The sequence below is a fragment of the Thrips palmi genome, unplaced genomic scaffold (genome assembly GCF_012932325.1).
Source record: "Thrips palmi isolate BJ-2018 unplaced genomic scaffold, TpBJ-2018v1 HiC_scaffold_16, whole genome shotgun sequence".
Taxonomy (NCBI): Eukaryota; Metazoa; Arthropoda; class Insecta; order Thysanoptera; family Thripidae; genus Thrips; species Thrips palmi.
In genome coordinates, this window is record NW_023144625.1 from 15875143 (window position 1) to 15893692 (window position 18550).

At 44.4% G+C, this 18550-nt stretch overlaps 3 protein-coding genes across 5 annotated transcripts; 2 read left to right on the top strand and 1 right to left on the bottom strand.

Moving 5' to 3' along the window:
* The first annotated feature begins 965 nt into the window (after nucleotides 1-965).
* Nucleotides 966-3229, top strand: LOC117642106 (protein O-glucosyltransferase 2-like). Its single transcript, XM_034379947.1, has 7 exons — nucleotides 966-1179; nucleotides 1276-1490; nucleotides 1576-1784; nucleotides 1886-2133; nucleotides 2218-2455; nucleotides 2533-2832; nucleotides 2914-3229. The coding sequence occupies exons 1-7, from the start codon at nucleotides 992-994 to the stop codon at nucleotides 3046-3048; spliced, it is 1533 nt and encodes a 510-aa protein (XP_034235838.1). The 5' UTR covers nucleotides 966-991; the 3' UTR covers nucleotides 3049-3229.
* Nucleotides 3230-3434: 205 nt separating this feature from the next.
* Nucleotides 3435-12718, bottom strand: LOC117642105 (putative Polycomb group protein ASXL3). 2 transcript variants are annotated; one of them, XM_034379946.1, is made up of 15 exons: nucleotides 12516-12718; nucleotides 11769-11932; nucleotides 11167-11668; nucleotides 10696-11008; nucleotides 10432-10585; nucleotides 9805-10346; nucleotides 9450-9718; nucleotides 7810-9354; nucleotides 7635-7714; nucleotides 7273-7533; nucleotides 6747-7169; nucleotides 6512-6640; nucleotides 6320-6415; nucleotides 6142-6237; nucleotides 3435-6050 (listed from the first exon to the last, which is right to left on the bottom strand). In XM_034379946.1, exons 2-15 carry the CDS (start codon nucleotides 11850-11852, stop codon nucleotides 5817-5819), a joined length of 4728 nt encoding a protein of 1575 aa, XP_034235837.1. In that variant the 5' UTR covers nucleotides 11853-11932; nucleotides 12516-12718; the 3' UTR covers nucleotides 3435-5816. The 2 variants fall into 2 exon arrangements, with proteins under 2 accessions (XP_034235837.1, XP_034235836.1); XM_034379945.1 differs by having other exon boundaries at nucleotides 7635-7729.
* A 201-nt stretch (nucleotides 12719-12919) lies between these two features.
* LOC117642108 lies at nucleotides 12920-16344 on the top strand. Of its 2 annotated transcripts, XM_034379949.1 has the most exons (8): nucleotides 12920-13194; nucleotides 13276-13678; nucleotides 13753-13973; nucleotides 14056-14203; nucleotides 14303-14468; nucleotides 14544-14762; nucleotides 14844-14940; nucleotides 15262-16344. In XM_034379949.1, exons 1-7 carry the CDS (start codon nucleotides 13088-13090, stop codon nucleotides 14903-14905), a joined length of 1326 nt encoding a protein of 441 aa, XP_034235840.1. In that variant the 5' UTR covers nucleotides 12920-13087; the 3' UTR covers nucleotides 14906-14940; nucleotides 15262-16344. The 2 variants fall into 2 exon arrangements, with proteins under 2 accessions (XP_034235840.1, XP_034235839.1); XM_034379948.1 differs by having other exon boundaries at nucleotides 14844-16344.
* The last annotated feature ends 2206 nt before the right edge of the window (nucleotides 16345-18550 follow it).

The following is an 18550-nucleotide window of genomic DNA, read 5'->3' on the forward strand; positions in this document are numbered from 1 at the left end:
TACGTTGTTCTATTTGGTAGGTGAGGTTAGGTGAGGTTAGGTTAGGTTAGGTTCGACTGCCTTCGACCACAGTGCAGTGGTGCGGTGCGCCTAGATGGCCTAGAGGCTCGGCCGGCGTACTTGTGCGGTTATTGTTGGACTGCGAAGGTTCTGGTTTGGTCTGGATCGGAGACGACGGCGTATTCCATGGAGAGGGGAAAGGGACAGGCGTGCACGGTGTCCCTGGGACCGACTGGGACAGACCCTAGGACAGCGTCCCTGTCCGCGACACTGCCGGCACACACGGAGAGCACGGAGCGCGGGGCAGGTCGCGCAAAGATAGAATGGGCTGTATGACCAATTCAGTCTCTGCGTTATGACTCGTCAACAAGGCCCTCCAAGGGGAACGCCTTGGAACGGCAACTTTCGTGGACCAGCTTTCTACGCGTCAGAATACTGCGTGGCTTTGAAGCAGTACTTAATAGTTGGAAGTTGAAATTCAAGGCTTTTTCAATACAGAATCAAAGTCGGTCCTTTGGTTAGGTTCGTTTATCTGGTGATAAATAGGAAAATTCGGGAAAATTAGTTCAAACTTTTCGTTGTGAACTGAGTTTGTTGTGCATCATTGTGGGGTGGTCGAGAAGTGGAAGAGGAAATGGTAGTTGAAAATTCTGCTCCAGCTACAAGTTAACTAGAATGAAGGCATCCTGGCTTCGCTGGCTTTGATGTGACGATTGTGCAGGGGCAGCGGGAGCGGGCCTGCTTGAATGGTATCTGGTGCCGCGCCTAAAATGGAGCGCTCCCATTGGCCGACGCAGCACCACATAGCTCAACGGCTGTTCTGTCCGATCTAGCGCCAGTTTGTGAAAGGCAGAATCGTGGGAAAAAACAACTGTTTTTGATTCAGATTTGCACTAAATATTATTTCCAATGTCCCGCAATATTCTTAAATCTGCAGACCCGCCCTCTCCCCCACCCCCACCCCCTCCGCCTCCGCCTCCCAACAACAACAATGGCGCCTATGTTTACATTTTTACTGAGACTAATTTTCCTATTATTTTCAATTTTCTTGAATTATGGTTGTAGTTTCGACATCGACGTTTCGAAAACTCGAGTATGGGGACCGGGTTTGCATCCTGAGACAATTGTTCTTCCTGCTCGTTACTTCTTTATTCACCCTGTTGACAAGAACAACGTAAGGTAAGTTCATTCATTCAGTTTTAGGTTATCGGTCCGTTAAACCGGCAAATCTTGAATTTTTTAAAATTAATTTTTATATGTGGTTGGTGTTAACAGTTTAGAGCAATCTCCTGGGGATGTCTTTAAGGTCAAAATACTTGGGAAGTCTTCCACCGGACAACTTGTCAATGGTCGAGCCTCAATTCAAGTTTTGGACCGCAAAGATGGCTCATTTATTGTGCGCTACAAACTGCATGATTCTGTTCGAGACCTAGAAATCCATATTCAGTACAACGACAGACATGTCGCAGGATCTCCATTCCAGACTCAAGGTTAGAAGAAAGAATGTTAGCTTGCGACATTGGTGCAATGCATGTACGTAACATGTATAAATCGGCCTTTACATTTTTCCATCAGGTGTCTCATTTGCTGAAGAATGTGACTGCCCAAAGAACAAGTTAACAGAGTGGCTGGAAGACATGGAGTGCCCCATGTATGACCAAATTAATCAGGATTTGAAACCATTTCGGAGGGTGATGTTTAGCAAGCTGTATCCTGTATTCATAGAACGGTTCAATCAGCCGGAAAGTATGAGCTTGTGCAACTATATACTGAAAGATAACAAGGTACAATGAAAATAAACAAGAATTCCTCAAATTTTTTATTTGTTTTAATACACATTTTCTCAGTTATCTCTAATTTTGTACTGTTTTCTTGTTTAATATAGATTTTCCGGAGATGCTTTGGCAAACATGTTGGATTTAAGATGTTCATCGATGCTATACTTCTGTCTCTAGCTCGGAAAACATGTCTCCCAGACATGGAAATTTTTTTTAATTTGGGAGATTGGCCGCTTTCACCTAGTGCTGGAAGACCTTTACTTCCTTTGTTTTCTTGGTGTGGTTCTGACGATACTGTTGATATTCATCTGCCAACTTATGATATAACCGAATCTAGTCTACAGTGTATGGGCAGGTAATTCACAATTACTGTAATAGCAAAATACATTAATGTCTAAAATATTTTACCATTTGATTCTCCTTTATTCTCTCTTTTTAGGGTGATGCTAGATATGCTGTCTGTACAGACTAGTGTGGACCGACCATGGGATGACAGGGAGCCAAAGGCATTTTGGAGAGGCAGGGATTCCAGAAGAGAGCGGTTGCGCCTAGTAGAACTGTCAAGAAAACACCCCGAACTCTTGAATGCTTCTCTCACTAATTTCTTCTTTTATCGGAGTGAAGAAGAAATTTATGGTCCAAAGGAAAAGCATGTTTCATTCTTCAAGTTCTTTGACGTAAGTCTGCTACAAATTTTTAGATCATTCTTTTCCCTTATTTTTTGTTCTTCTCTAATTTCTCTGTATTTTCTCAGTATAAATATCAAATTAATGTGGATGGCACTGTAGCTGCATACCGTTTCCCTTATCTTTTGGGTGGAGGGTCCATGGTGATAAAACAAGATTCCAAATACCATGAGCACTTCTATGGTTTGGTTAAGCCTTGGCAGCACTATGTGCCTGTTAAACATGACTTGTCTGATTTGATAGAGCGCATACGTTGGGCTCACGACAATGATGTAGAAGCAAAGAAAATTGCACAAGCAGGCCAAAAGTTTGCTCAAGAAAACTTGATGCCAAAAGACATATTCTGTTACCATGGCAGACTGTTGCAGGTAAGTTTCATTTCAGTACCTCTATTTGGTTTCAGTTCCTGAATTGCAATAAATTTATCATTTTGGTATGTACATGTGTAGGAGTGGACCAAGAGACTTGTTGATCCTGTTGAAGTTAGACCAGAGATGGAAATGGTTCCACAACCATCAGACTCTGCAAAATGTAACTGTGAAAGATCCACTGTCCAAGTAAACACTCTCAAGGAGGAACTGTGAAATGTACGAATATAGCCCAACTTGTACATGGGTTTAATTTTTTTCTGCTTTTGTTTTTAGAACTGATTATTTCATTCCATATAAGGTTTTGTGAAAAGATTATACTCTTATGATGTGTATACTAGATTGTAACGATTTCCTACCAAAGATTTCTGTGAATAAATATGTATTTTTGACAATACAATTCTGTTTTTATTAAATCATGGACACGATTACTGAAGAGAGGGGTGACCTAACGTCACGCGCAGAAATGTGTGTGAGGCTTGGAAGCATTGAGGTGTTAGGCAGCACTGTTTTTCATTATTGCATGAACAGTTGCAAAATGAGTAAAAAGGATGTGGTTTTTGGTAGATGTGTACCAGGTAAACGAAAAAAGGCACGAGGGGTTTCTTTCAAATTAGTTTATACATCATTTTTGGTGTATACATTTTTTTTTAAAGGGGGATATAAATTAGGGTCATAGGCGCACTTCTTAACTGCACTCAATTCAACCAGGTTTGGACAAGCAGACTGCAAACCAAGCAAGTAAGTAGGCATGGGATTGCTACAAATGTGAATATTTTAGGAAGTAGGAATGAAAAAAGATCACAGGTGCCAATGACATCCTTCGAAAATGTTTAAAATTTACAAACAAGGAAACATGTTTAGCTGCATTGTACACTTCGTGTAAGTCTCTGTTTAGGTAAACCACATGGAGGGCTAGTTTAGGTCTATCCCCCTCCCAAAATTTGTATTTATGCTTATAGATTCCTATTATTAAAGGATGGGGAGGGGTTAAAACTAGCCCAGAAAACAGAATATAGTAATGAACTGAATGTTTAAAAATAAGATACATTTGTAGCAAACCTAATGCTGCAAGCATCTGTTATAATCACTTTCTCCAAGTCTATTATCTCTCTCTTTCTCTGATCTTCCTTGCTTTAGCTTAACAGCTCTGACAGCATGAGCCAAGCCTGCATTGCATTGAGTAAAAGCTAGACTTTCCGTGTTACACTACAAATTTTTAAAATAAGATGAGCTCACAATGTTAATATGCTACTGCTCTTACCATCACAAGAAAACCTTCCATCAGGAAGAAACATTAAAATAAACATGCTAGATAACAATATGTGAAACAAATCAAAGAACAGCTATAATGTCAGAAATAAACATAAAATTTACAATAAAATTTCCATTATAAGACAGAAAACAACAATATTGCAAGTCAGAAATGAGATCTCAAGTGATCACACCTTCCTATCTCATCCACAGTTCAGGACAGGAAAATGTCTCTAGAATAGAAGAAAGAAGCATGAGAAATAAAATTGTTACTTACTAGAACAATATCTCCAAAAAAAAACAGAAGTCAGCAAATTTTTTGTTAGATTGTTAAAATAGTTTTCAAAAATTGCCGCCGCATCAAAGATAGGATTAGCTTAAGAACTAAATTGATAAGTATGTACATGACAGGTGTAACAAACTCTAGATTTTACAGGACAAAGCATTAAATCAAATCACACACGACACACTACATCATCGTACTAACAAGAATGCTGAAGTAAAATTATGTACACGAAAAAGGAACTGAGAAACAATCAAGACAACACTCTGACCCAGTGGTCCTATAATAGTACCCTGAGCAGTTTTGAGACACTCGAAATCAGTCAAACCACTTTACGAATTTGTTGGACAAAGAAGACGTGGTAGTGACATTTGGTAACAACTATATCCGAATACAATAAAATCTATAATTTATAAGTCATGATTTGTTTACAATCGTAATTTTGATTTTCAAAGGGGAAATTATGCACATTACATGTGCAAACACTGAGCAAATGCATTCAAACTATCTATACCTGTACAAATATATACAATGAGTGTGTTCGAGATGGTCATAAATTTGGCCAAAATATGATGGATACAATCTAATAGTATATAAAATATAAAGCCACAAAGCAACAACAGGACAACATTGATGTCCTTCTTTCAAGCTCTCTTCAACTGCTGAAGAAACAACTTTATTTAGGTGATAGTAAAAAACGAAATTTTAACAAAGAGAGAACTAAAAATAGATACTTTTTGGTATGAAAAAGCTTTACACAATAATAATAAGAGTATGTTTCTAATGAGATACTCTACTTTGTACTTCAGCACTCTACTCTCTATGAATATTTGAACATGAAAAGTGAAATCAGTGCTTGGACACACATTAGAACGATTTGAGATGGCTCTGAACGTCTTTCCTATTAACTTTGCCTCCACAAAATAATAGGCCAGAAAGTGAAACTTGTTTTGCTGGTTCCAATAATTTCCATACTGATTTTTAAACCTAAAAATCAGCCGGAAACAAACAATTGAAGTACTGATCTGATGACAGAAGAAAACAATCAAATCTCACTTACTTTGCAGTACTAATTTCAATTTCTTTTGTTTTGAATGACATCTACCACAAAGTTTTAGAAACTGAATTCTGGTACATTCCTGTTGTTCCTAATATTTCTCACAGGGGAGAGATTCAGATTAATTAATATGCACTCAGACTGCAGGCTATTGACTTAAATAATTACAGTCAATTTTTGTGATGTAAAAAATGTACAGTATTTGCTTTGAAAAGGGCAATGTAAGATATTTGAACAGCAAAAAATGTCAGTCTAGTTTCCATTTTTCACAAAAATGTCAAAAATATAAATATATATGTAAGTATTTGAATAAATATGTACTATTTATATATATATGCAGGCTGTAACAACAGTTTAACCATGTGAGAAGTGCTAAATTTGGTTTTGAATCTATCTTATCAGGCACATGACACACAGATGCATTGGCCCAATGCAATCATCATGACAAAAAGCACCGCACTGCTTACACATTATCATGGCTTTTAAGTTGCAAGCACAGTCATTCTTCTGACCGTTTGCCTCACCCATTGCTTCCTGTGGATGATCTTGCAGCCCCTGAGCAGTGTGGGCACTCCCCGAGCCCTGGCCTTGTGCTTGACCTAGTTCTTGACTCTGTGCAATCACCTGCGAAAAATGGAAGCTTTAAATCAGCATTTCTGTACACTTGAGGAAAAGAAGCATGCTTGGCTAAAGGAAATAAATTTTAAAATTTTACCTGCGGATAGGCGCCGGGAATGTGATCGGGTAAAGCCGGTACAGAGTAGCCCTCTGGTCCACATCTTGTTACTGCTTGAATACCTGGACTTGGCCCCTACGATTGCAAATTGCACACAAAGAAATGTAAGCAAAGGAAAGTAGGTAAGCTTTCATAGGAACTGGAAGAATCCAATTACCTGCTGTTGCCCATACACTTGCTGATGTGGCTGAGAACAATCTGCATCAACGCTTGACGGCCGGCCCCGAGCTAATCCAGCCACTCCGCTTACAGACTAAATGGTTAAAAAAAGGAGACACATGAGCAAATGGCAAGGCTTTCATGTTAAAAATAAATAGGAAAGTTAAAAAATTAGAAAAGAGGCTGTTACCTGATGGTTGGAAGGAGGTGCACTAGAGGCTCGAGGTGGTGCTCCACGCTTAAGAGATCGTTGATCAGTCCGTTGGAGAAGAATATACTGAGCCATTTGACCAACAGCAGGAGCTATGTTTTCACCTCCCTGTAATAAAATAACAATAGTAAACAAGATTGTTACAATTGTAAAATAAAAAAGAAGCAAAACATGCTCAACATCGAGCTCAACATAGCTAATAGACTGAAATTACCTCAGAAGATGGTGCCGATGGAGACTGGGGAAGCATAGCCATTGTAACAGGTATGCCTTGCTGTGAGGTGAAGACTTGTCTGAGCAAAACAGGGGGAGAGGGTTGTCTTGTCTTTCCTTGCTTTACTATTAAGGCAGGTCCAGCGCTAGGCACTATTGTAGGGGGAACATTCGGTGACACGTTTCTAGGTCCTCGAGATGATGTAACAGCTCCATACTGGGTTTGTGTAGAGCTGGCCTTTTCTTGTGGTATGTCACTTGATGATTTACCAGCAGTGTTTGCTAGCAGTGATGGAGGGGGTTTCAACTGAAACCTAAGCTGGTCTCGGTTTGGTGAGTTCTGGATCACAGCCTGACATATTTGGTAGCTTCTTTCCAAATTCACAGCTCCAGGTGGTGGTTTTGAGGAATTGTTCCGGCGGGTCTAGAAAGCAAAGACAGAGTGAGACAATCTGAGCTTTGCAAAATCAGAAGACTAGAACAAAGACAAACAATAAAAAACCGCTTTTAAAGTTACAAAATCATACCTTGCAAGAGAGGCCTGCATCTTTACTTCTTAGCTTTGGCCTAAATTGTGGAGCCACCTGCGATATTGCAGGAGAAGGGGTGGAAGGGGTGGCGATAGCTCGCAGCGGAGTATTGCCTGTCACAGCCAAGTATGGCACAGCAGGCACAGCACTCGAACTAACGATGTTACTGCCTGCAGTTCTAACAAGAAGCCCTGCATTTGGAGGAAGGAGTGGCGCAGCAACATTTGTTTTCATTATAGGAACGGCGCTTGACTGTGTCTGTTTAAATGAAAAAGAGGAGAGGAGGGATTTATCTTCATTCCAATTAACCAAATTAATAATAAAGGAAATTTAAAAAATGGACTAGTTGAAGTACTTACAATTGTTGAAGCCATAACATTGGACAAAGAAGAGTGGGCACTGCTGGAGCTAACTGTGCCCTCAGTACATGAAACAACATCTGGAGCAAGGGTAACTGAAATTATTTATAATCCATTAGGAATGCCAAAATTCTTATCACATACTTAGGTCCTACATGTTAAGCAAAAAGCCTACCTTCCAGCTCCAATTTTAGTTGTTCTGTTGAAACTTCTGGATACTGAACGGATGACATCCCAGGTGTCGACAAATTAATGTCAACTCCTCTTGAAGAGTGGTTCACATTAGCTTGGGCATGACTCGCACCACTGGCAGAAGCATTACTTCCAGATGCAAACATTTGTAAATTTGGGACAGGCAATGATGATGTAGGCGGGAATGTATTTCCACCTAATCGGGCTTGCAGTCCTTCCTCTTCTGATAATGCTGAAACACTGCTTTCTCCTATTCTATCCAGTGCACTCACAGCATTGGCCTGTGCCTCTAAATCTTCCAGAAGCTTCTCTGTGCTAGAGTCAACTCCATCCCAATCTGAGTCAATTTGAGGTGCACTTGTCGAGGATAAATCACTGTTATCTACATAGGCTTTTCCCAATGAGATTGCACAATCAGGAGATTCAGCATCACTATTGTCATCCATTGCTTCATTGTCATCATTATCATCACTCACTTCCCCTGTTTCGTCCTGCTCATGACCTTGGTCTTCTTCTGCCACTTGTTCTTCAACATCATCATCACCCTCTTCATCACCATCCTCATCATCTCCAACAAGGTCTTGCATTTCTATTTTCTTTGCTTGTGTGCTGGTCTCAAGTGGTTCATCTGGGCTCCCCCGCATTTCTGTTTGTAAGTTGTATTCTTCACAAACTTGGTTTGGTTCCAAGTAGTCATCATGACCTTTGGACAAACTTGTTGCTTGATACTCATCATTTTCATCTTCCACATCATCTTCGTCAACTTCACTAGCACCAGCTAACTCCTCAATTGTAACACAGTCACTGCCTATCTCCCCTTCTGCTTCAGACAAAACTTCTTCTACATTATTTTTAACAATTTCAACACAGAACTCACGAGAGTCTGCGCTGCTGCTACTGACATTAACAACATTGACCTTATTCTCATATTCATCATAATCAATTTTTACAAAATCTTTAAGGTCACATTCTTGTTTGTTTTCTTTTGACTCACCCTCGTCATCTTTAAATAAAGTGTCTCTTTCTTCATCTACACAAGAGGCACTAGTCTCACAAGGGTGATGTTTGTCACTTTCTGAACCCCTGACATTGTCTTCATCTACATTCTCACAGTTGTATTTATCCTCATCAAACATGTCATCAAAGTTTGAGAACAAATCCTTGCATTTGTCCTCAGACTTGGTCTCAGATTTAGTCTCAGACATATCAGTGGAACCTGAGCTGATATTTATCAGCACCTCATTTTCAGTGTGCCTATCTTTTGACACATCAAAATTTGCTTCTTCTAGGGAGGGAGTAGAAGAATGATCAGGACTATCCCCACGGTTTTCTGACTCCTTATCCGGTGTCCCAACTGCATCCATTTCCATACTTGATACGTCATCCATAGTTCTGTCTTCACTCAGAATTGATTCTTCTGCCTCAGCTTCCGTCTCGTCAAAAACTGAACTGACATCAGCTTCTACTGTAACCATTTCAATGAGGCTCGCACCATCATCAGCTTCAGCAGATTCATTCCATGTTTCAACTGAACACAAACACAAAAAAGAAATATTAGAAAACCAAGTTGTTTTAGTTACATTTTCTTTTAACAAGGTTTTAACAATAATTATGAAAACATACCAGCAGCTCTTGGTGATAGTTCTAGATCTGGGGTATTACTTTGACCAATATTAGATGAGCAAAGCTTTTTGCGTCCCTCCTCATCATTTTCTCCTATCTCTGTCTCTCTTGATCTTTTCTGAGAATGTGATTCAGGTTCTAAATAACAAGGTGCATCCTCTGATTTCATTTCATCAGACTCCAGCACCATTTCTACATCAGCTTCAATGGCTTCATCAAAACTGCTACCAAAGTCCTCATCAGGATCTTTTTCTATTACATCATGAATCCTAAATAACACAAAGAATAAACCAAGTCAAAATTTTAGAAAAATTGTACACAAGAAGCAGAAACAACAAAAATAAAGGATACTCACTCAGCTTTGTTCATGGATACTGTTTCAGTAAGGTTGGACTTTGGTGAATTTGAAAGTCCTGATCCCACAGAAACAGATAGGGATACTGGTGATGATGTGACTGATCCAGGTAGTTTTGCCTCAGTCGACTCAAAAGTTGCTTTGACAGGTGATACAGATGACAATGAAGAAGTCGTAACTGCTGCTGAAGATGGTGAAAGAGACACTTGAGATGTAGCAGGCACAGAGGAGGCTGCATGGTTTGAAGCGGTCTGTACAGGACCGGTAGAGGCATTTGCAACAACATCTCGGTAATTGGACACAGCGCGGGTGACAGCTCCGTTTGAGCGGAGGCGACGCGCTAGCTGGACTGGGTCAACGGGAGCTGGCGCTGGTGCCGGCTTTTCAGTAGTAGAAGAGACCGTGTTGGTATTCCGTAGCTTAATTGTAGTGCGGATGGGTGCTCGAGTGCCATGTTCTGTGCTATTTTCGGGTGGAGGTTGAGGTGGAGGTTGCGGTGCTGGCCGATGTCGCCATCCCCATATAGGTTCAAAATGTTTCAGCTGTAGAAAACCACAATGATTTAGAAGATCTAAATGGCAACAATCATTATGCAAGTAACAATATTGCAAGTTATTATTAACTTACCTTCCATGGATCCAAACGGTTCTTTTCTCTTTCAGCTTCAGCTCTTAATTTCTGCTGATTCTCACTAGTGAATTCTCCTTCAGCAAGTCTGTCTCTCCATTCTTGGCAACCACGAGCAAAAAATTCATTGTTGAGGCCTGATGACGCAATTTTGCTGTAAGGGAAAAAGCAGTGAATTGTTACAATCGTTAAATAAAACAATTAAGTGACATATCTCTTACAGCATCAAGCATCTTCAGTCAAGTTGTCAGAAACAATACCAACCTTAGTCCAACTGCACTGTGAACTCGATCAACCGATGGCAATAATTGAGTTAGTTTGTGTTGATAGAGGGGTGGTAACATACTAAGAGTGTGCTTGTTGAGAAGAGCCCGAAGATTGGTATTCACAAGAATTGAGTCTGGGGTTTCAAGGTCAATAAGCCCTTCCTCAGTCTGACGTAGCTGGGCTGCAGCAGATAATTTTTGGGTGCTTCGTTTTGTACTCTTCTTTAAGCCACGTTTGTTCCGCCTCATTCTAAAACCAGGGATTGATGCCAAGACCTCCCGCATTGTCGACTGATGAGGAGTGCCCTCTCCTGTTGATAAGATAATTTTTACTCAGATAAACTCAAATAAATTCATTGCAATCATTGAACCTGTCTAAAATTTTCAATGCATTTTTCTACTGTATTCAAAGTTAATAGTAATAAATTGTAATTCAAAGCAAACTGTTCAGTGTAAAATGTTTCCATACCGTAAAGTATATGTTGACTCTCTTCCACTTCATCTCCCTCATCAACATCTTCAGGTTCTTCAATTTCTTCGACATCCTCCTCCTCATGATCCAGATCCAGGCCTATATCAGGTAATACAACAACTTCCTCTTCTTCATTCAGCAGATCAATAACTTCAGGATCTCCTGTGTGTTTCTCAGTGTCACTAGACTGAACTTTTGGAGTGGATTGACTGAGGCTGCCATAAGGCTGCCGCTGCACTATGTGCTGGCTTTGAAGTGACCTAACATTTACTCCAGTAAGGGTGGCACCAGCTTGGTGGAGCCCTGATGCTATAGTTGTATTTTTACGACGTCTTTTGGCCTGTTGGCGTAATGCATGTTTGCTTCCGCTGGACCTCTTACTGTGAGGAATAACAGGTGATTGAGCCAGAGAACTTGATGCTTTTGAATGAGAAGCTGATAATACTGTGATAGGGAGTTGAGTTGGCACTCTCGAGTCCGTTGAAATGCTTGCATAAGTCTAAAATGCACAAAATAGATAAATTGGAACATTATAAACAATTTTATGAAGAATATATGTAGATTTCAATATAAGAAGAGTAAAAAGGAGGGGTACGTACTACATTTTCATCAGCATCACCCAGTGCAGGGGGATCAACTCCTTCCAACAGTGCATCCCCACCACCGCTGTCTGCAACTTCCATGTTGTCCTCAACAAACAGCAACTCAGACTCATCACGGCAAAATAGTATGATCTCCCTTACACATCGCTTGACATGTGTATCTGGGAAGCAAAACAATAATCATGCAAATTGAAAGATTACGAAGCCAATTGAAAAGTTAAGGCAAATCTAATAAATTTTAATGATCAGTGGCATTCAGATTGCATTTTAATAATTGAATTGGTCTCCCTCCGATTCTTTACTTAAGTAACTGCTTTTATTGTACAATGTGGTGCTCTGGGAGCAATCAATGCAGATGTAAACAACAAGTTAAAGAGCTAAGATGATAGAATATTACAAGGAAGATTTCAACAAAAGATAATATAATATCTTACAAAGAATAATAGACCAAAAAAAGCAAATAGCACCTTAGAAGACAAAATTCAAAATTGAATTAAATACACAAACAGTTGACAGAATGAGACAGATAGAGCAATCCCACAAAGCATCCTGCTTAATATACAACATTATTTTATTGAAACTTCGGTACTTAAGAAACAAATAACGACTAAACATTTATTCTGACAGCGTTTGCATTGAATAATTCATGTTAGAAAAGGGGAGAGGGTTTGTTATTTTCACGTAAATAGACAAAATTTGGGCGAACATTTAAGCGTCCCGACCCTAGCAGAAGTCAATACTTACAGTTTTAACATCTTCACCCCATTCCCCAGTCCCACACGTAAATAAAGTTGAAAATAATGGCGAGGTAAGCAACGCGTGCGTCAAAATTGCACGAAAATTAGAATAAAAGCGAACAAGATTTTCGGATTTTTTGACAAAGCCGTTTCTTTATGTCAACATAACCCGACATCAGCCTCTGCTGAAACCTGAAACTGAATTCTGAATGTACTCGGGTTTGGCCTTTCGTGGCAGCACCCAAGAAGAGGCTAGTATGAGAAATTTACTTACGTTCATTAAACCATAGTAAACCAAATAATTTATTTTGAAATGTGTTTATTTAAAAAATGCAAGTGAATTTGGTGTACGATATTATGTTGTGTGATCATTAAAATTTCTGCTCCGCCATAACAATGGCAAGAACCGCAGACTCGTGTGGTCGTCGAAGTTTGTCATACAAGCCTTTCTACGTCGATGTCAAACGTCAAAACAAAAACAAACAAACTGTCACTTCGGTTTCGCGTTCTTCGCGTTCAAACGTAGGTGTTGAGCAATTTTGAGGCAGTTTTGAGATTTGCTTGCCCTTATTGTAAAATATGCTCAGCCCCAGGACAATGTCACTACGAGCAAAAAACCGGGCTCTTCTAAAAGCCCTAGACCAGTACACTGACATAATCAGTGATCATACTTCTAGTGCGCACGGGTTAGTTTTCAAAGTAAATGGTATGCCTTCGTTACTAATTGACTTTCTAATCATAATTTTTCTTAACAATGATTTTGACAGGGTTAATTTTGAAGATGAAAAATTCGTTGGCAGTGCCGAAAGTCATCGTGCCCATCATGTAGCTCCTTCAGAATTCATTTCAAGTTTCCACAAACATCTTTCTGCAGAAGACTTGAGGCCGAGAAAGCCATTGCAGTGGCGAAACAGCTACATCCCACTTCATAAGTCTGAGACCTACATTAATTTTGATGGAAACAGACATGTCAATAGTCTGTTGTCAAACGTAGATGTTAAAGATAAAAATTATCCTCTGGTTCAAAATGAAAAATATATGAAAGTTTCTTCTCCATTAAGACCTTCTGCATTAGGCTCAACTGGTGACTTGCAAGCTATAGTTCATGAAATTATCTCAGAAATGAAAGAAGCAAAACCACTCAAGACAAGTCTCACCTTAACAAGAAAGGTACAGCAAAAGCTGTATGTGAGGTATTGCTGTTCAATGGTTTTGAATTAGTTCTAATGTCATTCTTTATTTAGAGCAGTGGAAGTAGAAATTCTTCAACATCACTCATGAAATCTGTTCGGGGGAAGTCCATCTCACTCCAACAACAACGTGCTGCCGAAGCCCAAATGCATGCTCCAACACACTCTCATTTACTGTCAAAGTGCTCCTGCACAGACTTTGGAAAGGTCAGAGCCAATCCAGACAGTAAATACGTTGTGCAGCTTTATGGCCACAAACAGCGTATACCGTTCAGGTCAGTTCCCTTTTTCAATTTCTTCTTCATCGATATGCTCAGTGAGTTTAGTGTTAGATTTTCAAATGATTGTCTATTACAGGTTAAAAAGACAGCGATACAGAGCTGATTCCGTTTCCAGACCCCCGAGAACAGTGAAATGGGCCGATACTGATCCCCCTATTATGTCGCCAACCAACGTAAAAGTAGGTGGTTTTACATCTCTAACACAACCACATGAAGACTTTAAGGTACAGATTCATGCCCATAAAAAGTATTTTAATTAATTGCGAAATGTTGCTAAATGTTTCCTGGTGTGAGTGTGTTTCTTCCTTTTTTGTCTTCTGTAGGCTGGTGGAGATTTTTCTGAGAATCATGAAAGAAACTCCGGGCAGGTTCATTCTGACTGTCGGGAATCCCAGAGCAGTTTTATAGATAGGGTTCGGACATTTCGCGAGTCTCATTGGGAAGATTGTCATGCTTCCCCAAGAGGAGCAACAACTTCTGAACATGACTGTATGGAAAAAAATTCCTCACTGACCAGTTTTATCAAATGTCAGAATTTTCATAGTGATTGTGTACCTTTTACAGGTGTCCACCACTATATCCTTAACAGGCGTCTATTTCTGGAGCCTGTGCACACAATAAATGGCGAAAGCAGCTGCCCTGTGTGCTCACTGACTTCAAATCAACCTGAACGACTACATGGCCACAACACAAGATTAAATTATCTTGCAAGCCAGCCGAGTAAAATCTTGGTCACTTTGCCAACAGTACTACTTGAAGATAGCCGTTCTCCCTCCAAATCAAGTGTGTAACTAATCATCATTTGTAATTGCTTTTCTTTGACATGACATGCGTTGAAAACTAGCTGTGAGTGTGCCTTTCCAGATGTAGATGCATCGGCCATCAGGCAAGAAATGCGAAAAAAAGAACGACGGAACCACGTCTAAGGTCAGCGCCCTGCTTCGAAAAAAAGGACGACGAGGTGCGACAACATGCCCGTGATAACTGGGACTCCTGCCGGCCGGTCTACCGGTCTGGTCTAGTGGCGTAGCGCTAAGTCGCGAAGCAAAGTAGGCAGTTCAGGATGCACGCACTGCCGAAGGCGGGGGGAGGGGGAGTCCGCTGATTGCTTATTCCGAGAGTCGCTTTCTTCGCTCTGTCTCTCTTGAAATCATAGGCGCCCTGCATAGGTGCAAGAGAGACAGAGAGACTTTCGGAATCAGCCTGCTGCGGTGCAGGCCAGTGGCGCGTGTGGTCCGGTTCCCCGACTAAGTGACCGCTCTTTTCTCATTGGTGTTCGTAGGGTCCTTGCAGCAAGCCGAGGGACTTCCCTCTTGACGCTGGGGCTGCTGCGGCGGGGGAATGCCCAGGAGGCCCTCGCCGAGGCTTGCCACCGTGCTTGTCACAGCGCGATGGGAAGACAAAGCGGTTCCGGGGAAAGGTTGCCTAGGTTACCGGCGGTTACCGGGCGCGGTGCGCTATCGCCCTGCTACGCCGCTACCGCCGCGGCACAGCAAGCTTAACGCTTCACTAACGCCGCCACGCCGCGGCGGCCGCGTTTTTTTTTTACGACCGAAACGCCCTTCCCCGCGCCTCGCCGCCACGCCGCCTCGGCCCACGCGAGCTGCACGACATGCAACCGGCCATTAAAAGAGAAGTCAGAGTGGGCATTACGCGGATGTGTACGCCATCGGCCATCGTGTCAAAGGGCAGGGCGGCGGGGCGGCCCGACCTCGCGGACTTGCAGCACCCGGTGTCGGCAGGGTTGCCTACTCCAGCCTGCCCGCCCTGCCCGCCGAGCGAACGCTGGGGCTGCAGAAGGTGTAGCCGGTCGTCCTGTCCGGGGAGTGCGTGGGCGTGCCTCGGGGCGTGCGGTGGAGGGCAGGGGCAGGCCTGGGGCTGCCTGGGACAGGGGGACAGGGCCACGGCTTGGCGCTGGGCGGGCTGCGCGGGCTGCGCGGTGCCGCCGTGCCGGTACTGGTTTCTTGTAATGACTCCGCATTGCGATTCGCACCGCGTCCCGAAGCCGAGGCGAAGGCGGACCGCGAACTCATTCTCGGCTGTCACTCGCGTCTAGTCTCTCGTACAAAGTAGTGCCGCGGGAAAGGGAGCGAACCGTATCATTCTGTCAACCAGACAGATTCATTCAATTATTTTGATGTAATTAGTTTTTACTGCCATATGTCTGTTTTTATCATTATTAAGTCTATCAGAAATGTATTATCACAGTGTTGAGATTTTAGTTAGTTTATGTGACAAGTGGGGGTGAAAAAAAAATGTGTTGAAAAGCCAAGCTTTGAAAATGTAATCACTTTGTTGCTTGTTTGCTTCTGTTTTACGTGTGTACTGTGAATTTTAAAAAATAATAAAATTTTCGAAGTCGTTAGTGAGGCGCATCTCTTTCCCGTTTCTCAGCGAAAATAACGACAGCAACAAGAATAATAACGCATTGGCAGTCAGGAACAGACGTGCAAGTGGTCCGTCGGGCCGAGGGAATGACTCCCGCGTGCGAATAGGAAGGAATGAGCTCGCCGGCCGGGAACCACCGGGGCCTGAGGCACACCATTACACTACGCCACCGCACTGGGAAGTCGGGAACGAAACCTAGAAGTTTAGGGACACCTAAACTCCTGCCCACGATCAACAAGAGGAGTTCGAGTGATCGGGTCAGGGGGTTCCCCAAATGCCTCGTTCGCATTTGGGACGGGACGCGCGTCACGCCGCCGTTTGGCTGTTTTCCTATCCGTCAAGTCGGACGTCGATACACCGCCGCGGGCACCGAGCGCAAGACGCCGACCCGGCCGGCACCGCCACCGGCACCGAAGCTGGTTCCTGGGTTTTCCCGGCCGGTCCCGCCGAGCCTACGGGTGGGCCCCGCCCGACCCCACCGACTTGCTCTGGTCGTGCACCGTGGCCCGGAGGATCGTGCCGGAGCATTCAGCCGCAGGGGCGCCCCCAGGACACACGCGTCACTGCCCGGACGGCGCGGACGTTGGCGGCAATTCAGCAAGCCGCCCGGCTTTGCCGCAAATCGGCCGGCGCTGCCAAGGCACTGCCAAGGCGCTGCAGCGCGGTGCGGGGAAGTCCCACCGCCGGGAGGGCCGGCAGCCCATCCGACGCGGCGGCCAGGCTGCTACTCCAGGCTCCTCCGGCCGGCTGGAGCGCACTGCAGGCTCGGCTCCTCGCGAGCCATTTTAAAACATTGGCGCGAAATGGCCCAGTGCAAAGCATGCGAAGCCATCGCGAGTTGCGCTTTGAATTTATAATTTTACAACCACGCTGTCGCAAGGCGCGCAAGGCTCGCGAGTGGCGATGCGGCGTGGCCGCGGGGCATGCGGCGAAAGGGCTCGCGACATGCCTGCAGGCGGAGGCGCCAAACGCCGTGCTGTACCGAGGCGGTCTCGTTCTCATTTGCTGCAGCGGGGCTCACAGGAAAGGTGGTCTGTCTCTCTCTCTCCTCCGGGGCGCGAATCTTGGAGAATCTCTGATGATTCGAGGGAAGGCCCTCTCACCCCGGCCGGCGTGAGAGCCTGCAAGGCCCGGACGCGACGCGACTTTGTTGGACGCAGGGAAGTTAGGCAGAGAAACTCAGCCGGCCTGCTCTGCCAGTGATGACGGCACGGGCCGAGGCTGCGAAGGTTAATGCTGTCTTTGTGTCGACTGCCTTTGCTTCTGTGGGGCTTTCACCAAAGTGTAACGCCGTTCACACTCGAGCGTTACGGCGCGTAGCTGCACGTGGCGGATCGCGGGGACGTCGCCTCCACTCTCTCGCCGAAGTGACGGTTACGTACTCGCGGGGTTGTCTCGTTATCGCGTCCACTGGGAAACGGCTTGGCGGTGGTCGTGATCGGGCCGAGAGTCGTTTTCGTCGCTGTCTCTCTCGCGCCCAAACGGGACGCCCCATGAGTGCGAGAGAGAGGGAGCCAGTCCGCGGCACCACCACGCCGCGCGGTGGCCGGGGGGCCGGGCTTCCCGCCGCGGACGGCATCCTTTATTTATCACGCTGCGCCGAGTGCGGTGCAGCGCGGGCAGCGCGGGGTTTCACGGCCAGGGCCGGGCGGCACGCCGCGGCACGCCGTCGACGCGTTTCGTTTTATTATCGGCTCGTTTCCACCACCCGGCGGGCCGTGGCACGGCTGCAGCTCCATCGTCTTGGCGTTGAGCGGGACAGCGTACAACGGACAGCCCCGCGGCCAACCCGGCCGATAGGCCGGCCCGGCCTCCTCGCCGTACTCTAGCGGCCAGTGGCCGCGGCTTTCGGGCGGACGCGGCGTGTCCCAGAGGATAAAGCCGCCGACTGGAGGCACTACTTCTTGAAGGCGGCCAGATTACTTTCCGGTTTGCTGACGTCCGCGCGCTGGAGATGCCGCCCAAACCTGTCCCGGTGCAGCGGGGCCCCGCCGACTGCACTCGCCGACATGCAAATGTGACACGGCTTTCGGCGCATCGCGGCGCATCGCGCTGATTGCCGGCGGCAGGGTTTATTGGCTCGCAGGGCTTGCGGCATGCCGGGGACGGCCGGGGACGTCATCAACGTCGTCCTTGCGCACCGCGGCCCGCCGCAGCCCCGCCGGGTCACGCCAGCCTAGCGG